Genomic DNA, 15,602 nt, shown 5'->3' on the forward strand with positions numbered 1-15,602 from the left:
GTAAAGCAGGCTTGGGAAAGGAAATAAAGTATACTCCCTTCTGTTAGGGAGGGAGGTGGGAGCTCACAGGTAAAAGAAATGACAGTGAGTCCGGCTGGAACATTCTAGTCTGTTCTGAGGTGATTCGATATTAAGTGATCCTGGGTGGAGTTGAGGTTATAAAACTTTGTGTACTGGGGGAATCTTGGAAGAACACCCAGGGCATACACAGCTTTCCCAATGAGTATGCAGCACCAAACAATTTCTAAAAGTTACCCTGAAGCTTTCTTATCTGAAGTGTCCCATTCACTCTGAGTTGTTTGAACATTAGGACAGGGAAATGAGCCAACACTATGGCAAAAATAAGCCTGTCCCGTCTGCAGACCAACGTGTACCCACCTGATGGTGTTATCTGACGATCCACTGACAACCAGCCGGTCTCGGTACTGGAGACAGGCAATGCCTCGCTTGTGCCCATTCAGAGTGCGGACAAATTCACAGGTGCTAGTGCTCCAGACCTGCATGACAAATCAGTGACAGTGTTAAGAATGAATGCAGGAAACTCCTCCCATAATGTACCTTTCAAAAAAAAGAGTAAGCTTCTGAAAATGACTCAAATACAGGATTATAAAATACAGTCTCTTCTAACTCAAAGGTGAGAGTGGGAGGCTTAGGGACAAATTGGACAGTGTAAAATTTTCTTAGCTGCTAAGTGACAAAAGTGGAAGGAAATACAAATATAAGCAGTGAAGTCGCCACAATTTTGAGATCTTTACAAAAAGTGCATGTCCTGGGTGGCTGAGACATTCAATTGCCTAGAAGAAAGAGTTTGGGCCAGATTTTGTTTTTATACCAGCTGACGTGTCAAACCTAATATAATGGATATAAAAAAGCTTCACCTTTCATTATCTTCCTCTTTCCTAGCATAGTTTCTTGATAAGCTCCATTTGTTTTGACTTATTACTCCTAATTTATATATTAATATGTAGAATAAATAATCCTCTCTTTTGTGAAATGATCTGCAAGGCTTAGATGTTCACAGACATCTTACCTTATTAAGGTGGAGATACAAAGGAGATACAAAGCAACCACAATGCTCGGAATTACTTTATCCGCTGCTTTTGTAGATGAATGGGATAGATAGATATCCACATGTAAAAGAATAGAGCTGGACCCCTAGCCCACATGGAGTTGAAACACATTCTTCTTAGTAAAGTATTATAAGAATGGAAAAGCAAATATCCAATGTGTTCAATACTAATATGAAGCCAGTAGATGGTCCAATGTATGCCCGAATAGGAGATAAACTTATTTCAATTCAATTTTGGGGGAGCAGTAATGAGAGACGGGGAGGGGGTTAGGGTCTCTCACTGAATGGGCACAGGGTGGGGGGTGATGGCACACCTTTTGTATGGGAAACAGAACCACAAGATGAACTCTACCTAACAAAATAAAATATTTTGGCCTGGTTGCTTATACCCTCGTATTAACTAGAAATAAAATTACTTAATAAAAAAAAATTTAAGTCATAAACTAAAATTCTGAAAAAAAATTTAATTCAAAATGGATCAAAGGGATAAATGTAAGGGCTAAAACTATACAATTCTTGGAAAACATAGGAATAAATCTTTGTGACCTTGGATTAAGCAATGGTTTCCTAGTAACACCACAAAAGTGCAAGCAACAAAAGAAAACAAATAATAAACTGGACATCATTAAAATTAAAATCATTTGTGTTTCAAAAGATACCACTGAAAAAGTGAAAAGATAAGCTATGGAATGGGAGAAAGTATGTGTAAATCATGTATCTGATAAGGGACTTGTATCAGAATATACAAAGAACTTTTATAACCAAACAATTAAGTGGGCAAAAGATTTAAATAGACATTTTCCAAAGAAGGCATACAAATAAACAGTAAGCAAATGAAAAATAATGTTCAATATCATCAGTCATTAGGGAATACAAAGCAAAACCACAGAGATACCACTGCACACAATTAGAACAGCTGTAAGAAAGACAATAACAACAAGTCTTGGTAAGAATATGGAGAAATCCTCCAGACTCATATTATGAAACACCTGTTTGTAATAAGGCCCAAACCCTCTTGATGTGCAGGCACTAATACTACACCAAATGGTGTTTGACTGTGAGAGTTTACAAATTCTAACAGCTTCCAGACTACCCAATCTAAAGTTTGATACTGTAGTCCATACTTTATAGAGCTAAATACCAGAATGCTATAGTGCTGGTCATAAAAAGAAGGATCTTTGTGTAAGTTCAAATGTTCATACACTGCTGATGGGGTTATATAGCCACTCTGGAAAACAGGTTGGCAGTTCCTCAAAATGTTAAACATAAAATTATCCCTGGAGATGGGAGGCAGGGTGGAGGGAGGTAATCAGTGAGACCACACCTACAGTACATCTTACAAGGGTATATGTGAAATTCACTAAGTGTAGAATATAAATGTCTTAACACAATAACTAAGAAAACGTCGTGAAGGCTATGTTAACCAGTTTGATGAAAATATTTCAAATTGTATATAAAACCAGCACACTATACCCCATGATTGCGTTAATGTACACAGCTATGATTTAATAAAAAATAAAATAAATAAAATTATCATCCCCAAAGACTTGAAAATACACTAAAAAACTATTTACAGCATGAAATATTTAGACTTAGTTGTGAGAAAGATCTCAAAAAGCAACTTCTGTCTCTACCCCCGGCTCTTGTCTCCTCCTCCCCCTACATATATTCTGGTATTGTGAGTACTAGATTAATATTTCTTCAATCGAATATTCTTAAATTTTTCTTATAGGCATATTCTATAAACTTTATTTCTAGAGAAGTTTTCGTAAAATTATTCTGGCTTTCTTAATTTTACCCTGAAGGTGATCACTTTTATATATCACAGTTCAGTTAAGAAAATTAAAGTTACTTTAAAAAAAAAAAAAAAACTATTTACAAATGTTTTCAGCAACATTATTCTTTTTTTTTTTTCTTTTTTGGAGAGACAGAGTCTCACTTTATGGCCCTCGGTAGTGCCATGGCATCACACAGCTCACAGCAACCTCCAACTCCTGGGCTTAAGCAATTCTCTTGCCCCAGCCTTCTGAGCAGCTGGGACTACAGGCGCCCGCCACAACGCCCAGTTATTTTTTGGTTGCAGTTCAGCTGGGGCCGGGTTTGAACCCGCCACCCTCGGTATATGGGGCCGGCGCCCTACCGACTGAGCCACAGGCGCCGCCCAGCAACATTATTCTTAATAGTCAAAAATCAGATACAACCAAAATGTCCATTAACTGATAAATGAATAAACAAAGTCTGGTATATCTACAAAATGTAATTTTATTCAGTCATTAGAAGGAATAAGGCCAGGTGCAGTGGCTTACACCTGGGAGGCTGAGGCCGGTAGATTACCTGAGCTCATGAGTTCAAGACCAGCCTGAGCAAGAGCAAGACTCCATCTCTTAAAAAAAAAAAAAAAAAAGCCGGGCGGCGCCTGTGGCGCAGTGAGTAGGGCACCGGCCCCATATGCCGAGGGTGGCAGGTTCAAACCCAGCCCCAGCTAAACTGCAACCAAAAAATAGCCGGGCGTTGTGGCGGGCGCCTGTAGTCCCAGCTACTCGGGAGGCTGAGGCAGGAGAATCGCCTAAGCCCAGGAGTTGGAGGTTGCTGTGAGCCGTGTGACGCCACGGCACTCTACCGAGGGCAATAAAGTGAAACTCTGTCTCTGCAAAAAAAAAAAAGCCAGGTGTTGTGGTGGGTACCTGTAGTCCCAGTTACTTGGGAGGCTGAAGCAAGAGAATTTTTTGAGCCCAAGAGTATGAGGTTGCTATGAGCTATGATGCCACAGCACTCTACCCAGGGTGACAAAGTGAGACTCTGTCTCAAAAAAAACAAAAGGACAAAGTACATACTGATATATGCTACGTGTACATGGATAAACCCTGACAACATTATGCTTAGTGAAAGAAGCCATGCACAAAAGGTCACATATTGTATGATTCCACTTATATGAAATGTTTAAAACAGGCAAATCCACACAGACAGAAGGTACATTAGCAATCACTAGGGAATGGAAGGCCAGAGTGGGGGCTGAATGCTAAGGAATATGATGTTTTCCTAGAAGGTGATTAAAATGTTCCAGAACTAGACAGTAGTAATGTTATACAATGTAAATGTACTAAATGCCCCTAAATAGTGTCCTTTAAAATGCTGACTCTTTATGGTACAGAAATTATCTCTCAAATATAAGAAAACTAAAATCCAAAAGAGTTAAGGTAGATATTGGAATCAGAACTGCATTTGCCATACCCTATGAATCACGTTAGACTGCAGCTGTTTGTCACATGTCTGCCTCCCACTCACTGCATGCAAAGCTTCTTGAAGGCATGGACGTGTCTTATTCATCATCCTATCTTCAGCCTCCAGGCCAAGGTCCATGCCTGGCAAGCTCTCAAAACTAGATGAATAAGGCTCGGCACCTGTAGTACAGTGGGTACGGTACCCACCACATGCACTGAGGCTGGCAGGTTCGAACCCAGCCTGGGCCAGCTAACAACTTCAACAAAAAAATAGCCAGGTGTTGTGGTGGGCACCTGTAGTCCCAGCTACTTGGGAGGCTGAGGCAAGAGAATCGTTTAAGCCCAAGAGTTTGAGGTTGCTGTGAGCTGTGATGCCATAGCACTCTACTGAGGACGACATAGTGAGACTCTGTCTCAAAAAAAAAAAAAAATTAGATGAATAAGTCAAATCTAAGATCTGCCACCAATTAGTTGTATGATCACCAACACAATTCATTTTCCTTAGCCACATCTCTAAGAAGGGGGCAGCACCTACCTCAAAAAGAGTGTGGGGACAGTTAACTGAGATGGTAACATAAAGCTCTTAGCACACAGTACACGCGCAATACGTTAGTTCTCTTCCCTTTAAAAAGCTGATCAAGAAGATCATTTCATAAAATAGCAGATTGTTCTCTCTTCTGGAGCTGGGACTTTTCCTCCAACTTTGCCCTAGGACTCTAGAAACATGTGGAGTAGGATGGCCCCAAGGGCTCATGAACACAGAAGAGAATTAAGATCTTGTCAGGTACCAGGTTGGCATATGGCACATTTGCTTTCTCTCTGTTTTAAAAGGAAAAAGAGCAGATAGGGTTATAACTGCAGACACACTTACTTTGATGGTCCTGTCACCAGAGGCAGACACGATGTACTTATCATCAAAGTCTACTACATTGACAGCAGCACGATGGCCAACCAGAACTCGGCGTAAAGTGATATCAGTAGCAGAAGCCATGTCCCACACTGCAATGGAACGGTCCTTTGAACAGGTCACCATCAGTCCATTGCTGAAGCGTAAGTGCAATACAGCTTCATTGTGGTGGATCAACGTGTTAAGAACTTCACCTGTGTTCACATCCCAGACTCTAAGTGAGAAGAGAAAAGGATGAGGCTTAATTACTGAAACATCCGGGAAAAGATTCTGGTATCTGAGTGCCAGTATCTGAGCACTAGGTCCATTCTTAAAGAACCTAAAGACATACTTAAAACAAGGCCCCAGAAACAATTTCTTTCTTTGCTAAGAAATGTTTGAGACAGTTTCAGAGAAGGTGGCTAACTGTGGCTTCGCTCAGGTTTAGGTGTATTTAACAGGTATTCAGGGATGGAGTTTGCAGGCTTGTGCTTATGGCAAAAGGTGATTCCTCATGAAAGTAGACTTTGCAGTGAGTCTGAGATGACAGGAGGAAGGAGGTTTAATGGCTGAGGAATTAAGGATGGTTCGAAGCTTAAGGTTCCTGGCAACCCCTGACAGGCCTCTGGGTCTATTATTTCTCCATGACAAACTGAGACTATAAGTCATGATGTTTCATCAATCACCACACCCACATCTTTACCCAGCTGCTTTATGGAAAAAAAAATTGGTTCACATTCAAGACACAGAGTTTTAAGGGGGACCCTTCCACATCATGGCTTTTCCTTTTCTATAAACCAATCTCCTAACGGCATGTTCATAGAGCAGAGGAGAAAATGCTCAGGCTCTAAGGCTGAGACACAATCCTTGGCAGAAGTAGTGGCCTGGAAGCACTGAGTCTGGGAAAGAATGGCCATGCTTCAAACAGGGTAGGGAAAGAGTATAAGGGTGTGGCAAGAGATTAATAACCGAAACTAAGTTAAGGAGAGCAGTGAAGAGGAGGAGAGTGTGGGAGCCCAAGGACAAAAGCCATAACCATTCCCGTCTCTTAGATATGTGGGCCAGTACAACAATCCTCTTCAAGTGTTTGACTCATCCCAGAAGATGCATGTTCTTTTCTTCTACAATTCCTCCAAGCCAGTCCAGCTGAGGCTTTATCACATGACCTCATCACTACACCCAACTCCAAAGCCATCTAATGTGGAAAAATGTCCGTGTCCCAGAGGTGTAGGAATGGATCTCAAACACATTCCTTTCCTACTCTCCCCGCTCCTAACCAGCAGTCATTGCTTCCTTATCACTCTGCCCCTGGGACAGCAACTGAAAACTACTACTAGGAAGGCTACTGACAGTCCTGACCAGTATGAATTAGAGGTTCAGCTGGGTGCGGTGGCTCACACCTGTATTCCTAGCACTCTGGAAGGCCGAGGCAGGTGGACTGCCAGAGTTCAAGACCAGCTTGAGCAAGGGCGAGGCTCCCATCTTTAAAACTTGCCAGCCCTTGTAGCAGGTGCCTGTAGTCCCAGCTACTTGGGAGGCTGAGGCAAGAAAATCCCTTGAGCCCAAGAGTTTGAGGTTGTTGTAACGCCACGGCACTCTACCAAGGCCAAGAAAGTGAGACTTTGTCTCCAAAAAAATTAATAAAAAATAAATAATAATTAGAGGTTCAATTACTATGTGACTCTGAGGAAATTATTTAACATCTCTGGTCTTAAATTTCCTACCACAAACTATAATACTGAAGATAGGCATCTATCTACTCAGAAAGGTTGATGTGAGAACTCAACAGGATAACATCATACAAAGTACCCAGAATACTACCTGTCTCTCAAATTTCATTCCCCTATGTCCCTCAAAAGATTCTGCAAACTGGATTCAGTGCCTGTAGCTCAAGCGGCTAGGACACCAGCCACATACACCGGAGCTGGTGGGTTTGAATCCAACCCAGGCCTGCCAAAGAACAATGACAACTACAACCAAAAATAAAATAGCCAGACGTTGTGGTGGGCACCTGTAGTCCCAGCTCCTTGGGAGGCTGAGGCAAGAGAATCGCTTGAGCCCAGGAATTTGAGGTTGCTGTGAGCTGTGATGCCATAGCACTCTACCCGGGGTGACAGCTTGAGACTCTGTCTCAAAAAAAAAAAAAAAAGATTCTGCAAACTGCTTCTGATTCTTTCAGTATTTACAGGCTGGTACCCACCACACTCCTAGAACAGCAGCCTTCCTCTTTTCTACTCTGGACAACAGTTTCCCAGAAAGACAAAGCTAGCCTAATACTAGGCTCTGACAGGAAATCATGCTGTCTTCTCTGTAATGTACGGTAATGGGAAAGGGACACACATAACAAACATTAGCTTTCCTGCCTAATGTGCTCGAACACATCTATATCAAAATTAACTTTAATACAGCATGCAAAAATGTATACAAAGTTTGTGGGCACCTATCCTAAAGGAAGGTGTGAATCTCAACCTCCTTGTGGAAGGCTTAGAAGGTTCAAACCAATGAAGTCAGGTCACTCACCTCACTGTAGAATCTGAAGAACCAGTTACAATAACACGTTCATCGTACTGGAGACAGAGGACAGAACCTGTGTGTCCTGTTAACACTTTCAAACATTCCAGGCTGGTTTTATCCCAAATCTATTGAGGCAAGATCAACCACAAATGATGATTCAGTATATCACATTTTGATGAATGTTACTGTCCTACCTTGTGATCTGAATCATAAAATAAAACACATCTGAGTTGCAGTAAATGAGAATAGTTAACTCAAATAGGTAGGAAATGACAAATAGAATAGGGGCAACACTGAATAACTAAGAGGATAAATGTGTATTTTAATTTGTCCCCTCTTGGCTATTGTATTCATTATACTTAATAGCCTTATAAAGAGGAATTTAAAAAAAAAAAAAAAGAGGAATTTTTAAAATAAAATCTGTACAAAGAGTTAGTTCATCTTCTGGAAAACACCATAACATCTATTAAGACCTTTTAAAAATTCATACATACCCCTTATGTTTATTTATAAAAATAAAAAACAGGAAGCAAAATATTCAACATTTCAGAAAAATCTCAAAGTAAACTATAAAGAGTTTTTAATAATAAAATATCATGTTTTATTAGAGAGTTAAACATTTTTTTTTCTTTGTAGAGACAGAGTCTCACTGTACCGCCCTCAGGTAGAGTGCCATGGCGTCACATGGCTCACAGCAACCTCTAACTCTTGGGCTTACGCGATTCTCTTGCCTCAGCCTCCCGAGCAGCTGGGACTACAGGCGCCTGCCACAACGCCCGGCTATTTTTTTGTTGCAGTTTGTCCGGGACTGGGTTTGAACCCGCCACCCTTGGCATATGGGGCTGGCGCCCTACTCACTGAGCCACAGGCCCTGAGAGTTAAACATTTTTTTAAAACTCTTTTTTTTTTTTTAATAAAGGCTGGGCACAGTGGCTCATGCTTGCAATCCCAGCATTCTGGAAGGCCAAGGTGGGTAGATTGCCTGAGCTCACAAGTTTGAGACCAGCCTGAACAAGAGCAAGATCCCATCTCTAAAAACTAGCCAGGTGTTGTGGCAGGCGCCTGTAGTCCTAGCTACTCGGGAGGCTGAGGCAAGAGGATCACTTGAGCCTAAGAGTTTGAGGCTGTTATGAGCTGTGATACCACAGCAGTCTACCAAGCATGACAAAGTGAGATTGTCGCAAAAAAAAAAAAAAAAAAATTGTTTCTGTGTTTTGGACAACAGTTCTTTATCAAAGATGATTTTTTTTTTTTGTAGAGACAGAGTCTCACTGTACAGCCCTCGGGTAGAGTGCCGTGGCGTCACACGGCTCACAGCAACCTTTAACTCTTGGGCTTACACGATTCTCTTGCCTCAGCCTCCCGAGCAGCTGGGACTACAGGCGCGTGCCACAACGCCCGGCTATTTTTCTGTTGCAGTTTGGCCGGGGCTGGGTCCAAACCCGCCACCCTCGGCATATGGGGCCAGCGCCCTACTCACTGAGCCACAGGCGCCGCCTATCAAAGATGATTTTTGAAAATATTTGCTCCCAGTCTGTGGCTTGGTTTTTCATTTGCTGACAGTGTCTTTGGATTAAAATTTTTATTCAAATAAATTTATTTTATTAAAATTATTTTAATCAAGTCTAAAATATGGATTCTTTCTTTCACAGATCATGCTTTTGGTGTTATACCTTAACAGTCATCAACAAACTCAAGATCAACTAGATTTTCTCCTACATTGTATTCCTTAGTTTTATAGTTTTACATTTAGGTCTACAATCCATTTTGAGTTAATTTGTGTGAAGTGTACATGGTCTGTGTCTAGACTCTCCTGTATGTGATGGGGAGCTACAGATGTCCAGTTGTTTCAGTACCACTTGTTAAAGATACAATCTTTTCTCTACTGCGTTGTCTTTGCTCCTTTGTCAAAGATCACTGGCTATATTTGTGTGAATCTATTTTGGGGCTCTCCATTCTGTTCCACTGATTTAGTGCTCTAATCTTTTGCCAGTACCACAGTGCCTTGATTACTGTAGTTTGACAGTAATTTTTGAAATAGGGTGTAGTGTTAGTCATCTGACTTTGTTCTTCTCCTTCAATATTGAGTTGATTTTTGCCTCTCCTTGTAAATGTTAGAGTTAGTTCGTCAATATCCACAAAGTAACTTGCTGGGATTTTGACCAGGATCATGTTGCATCTATAGACCAATTTGGGAAGAACAGCCAGCCTCAGAAAAGCCTTCCTACTCACAAGCATGACATATCTATCCATTTATTTAATTCTTTGATTTCTTTTTTCAGGTTTTCCTCATGTGCATATAGAATGTATTTTGTTACATGTGTACCTAAGTACTTCATTTTAGGGGACTAACATTAACTGGTATGTGTTTTTAATTTCACATTTTATTTGTCCATTGTTAGCATATAGGTAAGCAATTGACTTACGTATATAAACCTTACATCTTGCAACCCTGACATCATCATTTCTTATTTTGAGGAGGTGTTTTGTTGACGTTTTTAGTTTTTCTACAATCATGTCATCTATAAAGTAAAGACAGTTTGATTTCTTCCTTCCCAAACTGTATACCTTTCATTTCCTGTCCAGATTCTCCTTAGCTAGGACTTCTACTACAATGTTGAAAAGCAGTGGTGAGAGGGGAGGCTCTTGATCTTAGTGGGTAAGCTTTGTGTTTCTCACCATTAAGCATAACGTTACTATAGACTTTTGATAGATATTCTTCAAGTTGAGGGAGTTCTCCTCTACTCATCATTTACTAAGAATTACTTATCATGAATGGATGTTGAATTTTGTCAAATGCTTTTCTGCATCTATTGGTATGATTCATGGTTTTTTTTCTTTGGCCTGTTGATATGATGAATTACATTAATTAATCCACTTGGTTGTATTGAGTAACTCCTTTTTAAACATTGTTGAATTCAGTTTGCTAATATTTTTGTTGAAGATTTCTTTGTCTGTGTTCATAAGTGGTATTGGTCTATAGTTTTCTTGTCATGTTTTTATCTGGTTCTGCTAAGGTCATGCTAACCTTGTAGAATGAGTTAAAAGGTGTTCCCTCTGCTTTCATCTTCTGCAAGAAGTTGTAAAGAACTTGTATAATTTCCTTCTTAAATGTCTAGTAGAATTCACCAGTGAAGCTATCTGGTCTAGGTGCTTTCTGTTTTAGAAGATAACTAATTATTGATTTAATGTCTTTAATAACGCCCTAATCAGACTGTCTATTCTTGAGATCTCATTTTGGCAGATATGTCTTTCATAGAATTGATTCGCTCATCTAAATTATCAAAATTGTGTGCACAAAATTATTCACAGTATTCCTTTATTATCTTCTTAATGTCCATGGGATCTGTAGGGATCTCTCCTCTTTCATTTTTGATATTAGGAATTTGAGTCCTTTTTTTTCTAAATTAGGACAGCTGGAGGTTTGTTAATTTTACTAATCTTTTCATATATTCGCCTTTGGATTTCATTAATTTTCTCTGTTGAATTCCTATTTTCAATGATCTCTGCTCTTTTTTTCTTTTTTTTATTAAGTCATATATACATAGATCATGAATACATTTATGCCTTTGTGGGATTCAATGTATTGATTATTTGTACAAATTGGAGTGTTTACATCCTACTAATTAACATAGCTTTCATCTCATTTACTTAATCACATCTGCTCTAACTTTCATTAATTCTTTTCTTCTGCTTAGTTTGGATTGTTTGCTCTTCTTTTTCTAGTGTCTATGATTTTAGATTTTTCTTCTTTTTTAATATATGCATTCAATGCCATAAAATTCCCTCTTAGCTTTCACTGCATCTCACATATTTTGAACAAGCTGTGTGTTCATTTTCATTTAGTTCAAAATATTTTTAAAAATTTCTCTTGAGGCGGCGCCTGTGGCTCAGTCAGTAAGGCGCCGGCCCCATATGCCGAGGGTGGTGGGTTCAAACCCGGCCCCAGCTGAACTGCAACCAAAAAATAGCTGGGCGTCGTGGCGGGCGCCTGTAGTCCCAGCTACTCGGGAGGCTGAGGCAAGAGAATCGCTTAAGCCCAGGAGTTGGAGGTTGCTGTGAGCTGTGTGAGGCCACGGCACTCTACCGAGGGCCATAAAGTGAGACTCTGTCTCTACAAAAAAAAAAAAATTTCTCTTGAGATTTCTTCTTTGATTTGTGTAATATATTTAGAATTATTTAATCTACAAGTATTTAGGAATTTTTCCAGCTATCTTTCTGTTACTGATTTGTAGTTTGATTCCACTGTGGTCTGAGAGCAGACATTACATGATTTCTATTCTTTTAAATTTGATAACGTGTATTTTTACAGCACAAAATGTGGTGAAATGTTCTGGGTGAGACTGAGAAGAATGTGTTCTCCACAACTGTTAAATGAAGCAGTGTATAGTCCACACTAAAAAGACTGTATTAGATGCAGTTAGTTAATGGTGGTGTTAAGTTCATTTATATCCTTACCAATTTTCTGGCTGTTTAGTCTGTTCATTTCTGATAGAGGGGAGCTGAAGTCTCCAATACAATAGTGAATTTATTTCTCCTTCTAGTTCTATCGGTTTTTACCTAACATCGTCTGACACTTGCATGTTAGAATTGTTATGTCTTCTTTGATGGAGACTGACCCCTTTATCATTATGTAATATTTCTTTAGCCCTGACAACTTCACTTGCTCTGAACTCTACTCTTTTTGAAGTTAATCTATCTACTCCTGCTCTCTCCATTAAGAGTTGGCATCACGTATCTTTCTCCATCATTTACACAATCTGCATGCCTATAAAGAGATGACTTTCTTGTAGACAGCATATAGTTGGCTCTTGCTTTTTGATATGCTCTGACAATCTCTGTCTTTTGATTGGGACACTCAAACCAGTGACATTTGAAGTTAAGACTCTTGTTCCAAGGTGATCTGTCTAAACTACAAGGTAGGCCCAATCCAGGCAATATCAGACTCCCAGCCATATTCAAAGCCTTTTCTTTGTCACAACAATTAAGGCCTACTTGCTATCTATGGCAAATATATCTTCCTTTGTAAACCTACATTTTAACTCTGTAAACCTATCTTTTTCTTCCTCAATAAACTTTGTTTCACACTTTTAAAAAGTGATTGTAAATGTAGTTGGATTATGATCTTTCTTAGAAATTTCCATCTCTCTGCTTTTGCTGTCCATATGTTTTTGCACACCGTCTATTTGACCCATCAGAGCCCTTATCATATTGATCATAGTTGTTCTAAGCCCCTACTTTTATAATAACAATATCCCTGTCATATCTGAGTCTGGCTCTGACACACAGTCTTTTCACAATCTGTTTTTTACCTTTCAGTATGCCTCGTGACTTTTTCTTGAGAGCCAGACATAAAGTACTGGGTAAAAGGAAATGCTATAAATAGACCTTCAGTAACTTGGTAGTAAGGTGTGGGAAGGATGTGTTCTATAAAACTGTAAGTCCTATGTGACTGGGTGTTGGTGTTCTAGTGAGCCCGTGTCTCCAGGCTGTGGTCTTTACAAGTGCTTCTCAGTTCCCTCTAGCCCCTTTATGTGGGACCAAATAGCTAGAGGGGGGCTACTGTTGGGTATGTCCTTTTCCCCAGGTCAGTTAGGCTCTGAAGAAACCTTAGCTTAACAGCCTCTGCTTAAAGAATGTCTCCAGAAGGTAGATATGGTTAAGAAGAACAGAATACCCTGATGTATTTCAAAATGTCTTCTTTTCTCTCCCTGTTGGAAGAACAAGAGGATTTTTTTTTCCTGATAATCACTGTAAGAAGTGGTAGAACTGTTGGAGGTAGAAGTCACAAAAGTGTGGGGCACTCCAACAACTGGGTTCTCAGGAATTTTTATTTCTCAGACTTGTTCACACTGAGCCTCCAGCAATTTGTCAATTACAATTCCGGTTACCCTGCCCGGGCATTGGTTTTCACAGGTGTTTCTCTCCTGGTAGGTTTCTACTCTGGTAAGTTTTAGTTTTCTTTATTTACCTATCTCTCCAAATGGGGGTGGGGGGCAGTGGTTTCTCCTGTGACCTCACTTCTCTATGGATCTAAGCAGAGATGTTGATTTTGTAGTCTGTCCAGAATTTTACTTGTCAGGACAGAGTGGCAACTTCCAAACTTCTTATATGCCAAACCTTCTCTCCTCTTTTAACCTTTCCATTGTTTTCTATGTGTTCAATATTGTTTCTATTTAATGAAAGATGACAATTTATTTTTTCAAAGATAGACTCTATGGACCTGTTTCTTGACTGTAAAATAATGCTATCATAATCTGCGTGTCCCCAAGTTTAATACCAGTGAACTAGATTTTATAAGTGCTGTGGACATTTAAATTTCTAGGCCAGGCCTGGTGGCTCATGCCTTTAATCCCAGTACTTTGGGAGCCTGAGGCAGTAGGATGACTTGAGCACAGGAGTTCAAACAAACCTGGGCAATGTAGTAAGACTCACATCTCTACAATAAATCAAAAAAATAAAGTAGTTGGACATAGTGGTACACACCTGTAATCCTAGCCTAGTTCAAGGCTGTATCATGAGCTATGACCATGCCACTGTACTCCAGTCTGGGCAACAGAGTGAGACCCTGTCTTTAAAAAATTTTGTTTAAATAAAAATAATAATAATATGTATTCTTCTGTAATACCAGGTAATACCAGAGTTTGCTTTTAATTTCTAACCTAATAGAATCTGAGATACTTTAAAGGTAATTAGTGATTAAGGTGCAGAATCAAGTACAAAACACTGGTCTAGATAATTTCTCTAACATGTACTTCTGCTTTACGATTCTATATCTTATACATCAAATGTAAGCTTAATTAAACATGAGTGTGTCTCTATTAAAAAAATTCTTTAGAAAACACACTAAATGTAAATGAATTACAAGTCCACAGATAGTATATGCTTTGACAAAGTTATTATAAACAATTCTTACCTATTCCTTAAATATCAACTACCAAAATTAAATAGTAACATATGCCACTCTTTCTAGAGTATATTGATGGCTATAGGTTAGAGCTATCAATAAGCATTATATAGAGTTCTCTAATCAAGAAAGTTTTGGAACTTGGGGTGTCTCTATTATAATCTTCTCAAGAGTCTTTAACTGTATTACTATACTACTATGTCCTGTGAATTTCACTTAATGGGGAGGGGGAGAGAAGAATAGAGATGAGAGATGAAAAATTCAGTCAATTTAAAGACAGACCAATATAAATTATCCAGGAAAAAGAAAAAAGATTGAAAAAATGTGGGACAATAGCAAGAGATCTAATATTTATGTGATTAGAGTCTTAGAAGCAAAAAAGAAGGAAATTAGTACAGAAAAAATATCTGGAAATATAATGGCCAAAGATTTCTGAAATGCAGTCAATGAACATAATTTACAGATTGAAGGTCAGTGAAAAACTTAGATATAGCATAAAGAGGATGGTCCATAAGAGAAAAAACTGGTAAACTAGGACTTCATCAAAAATCAAATCTTCTACTCTATGAAGGAGAACATTAAGAAAATAAAAAGGCAGTCACGAAGAAGATATTTATAAAACATACCCAACAAAGAACTATATATCAAGAACTCTAAAAATTCAGTAATGAGAAAACAGAGATCTGAAAGAAATTTCACTAAGGAGGGTGGCGCCTGTGGCTCAAAGGAGTAGGGCACCGGCCTCACATACCGGAGGTGGCAGGTTCAAACCCGGCCCCGGCCAAAAACTGCAACAACAACAACAAAAAAAAAAAGAAAGAAAGAAAGAAAGAAATTTCACTGAGGAACATACAGATGGCAAATAAACACAAGAAAAGATGTTCCCTATCATCAGACACTGGGGAAATGTGAATTTAAAGCAAACTGAGGTATGTCTGTCTACACACCTATTAGAATGGCTAATATTTTTTTTAATTTATTTTTTTATTTTCACATATATATGCG

At 39.2% G+C, this 15,602-nt stretch overlaps 1 protein-coding gene across 6 annotated transcripts in view; it reads right to left on the reverse strand.

The window, feature by feature from the left end:
• The window catches only part of FBXW11 (F-box and WD repeat domain containing 11), a 142,223-nt gene that overhangs the window by 14,502 nt on the left and 112,119 nt on the right, over positions 1-15,602 (reverse strand). For all 6 annotated transcript variants that reach the window (XM_053567356.1, XM_053567353.1, XM_053567355.1 and 3 more), the window contains 3 exons: positions 7,697-7,815; positions 5,162-5,411; positions 379-497 (listed from right to left, as the gene is read on the reverse strand). In XM_053567356.1, the coding sequence (XP_053423331.1) occupies positions 379-497; positions 5,162-5,411; positions 7,697-7,815 (488 nt within the window). The remainder of the gene's footprint in view (positions 1-378; positions 498-5,161; positions 5,412-7,696; positions 7,816-15,602) is intronic.

The sequence above is a fragment of the Nycticebus coucang genome, chromosome 17 (genome assembly GCF_027406575.1).
Source record: "Nycticebus coucang isolate mNycCou1 chromosome 17, mNycCou1.pri, whole genome shotgun sequence".
In the NCBI taxonomy this organism is placed as follows: domain Eukaryota; kingdom Metazoa; phylum Chordata; class Mammalia; order Primates; family Lorisidae; genus Nycticebus; species Nycticebus coucang.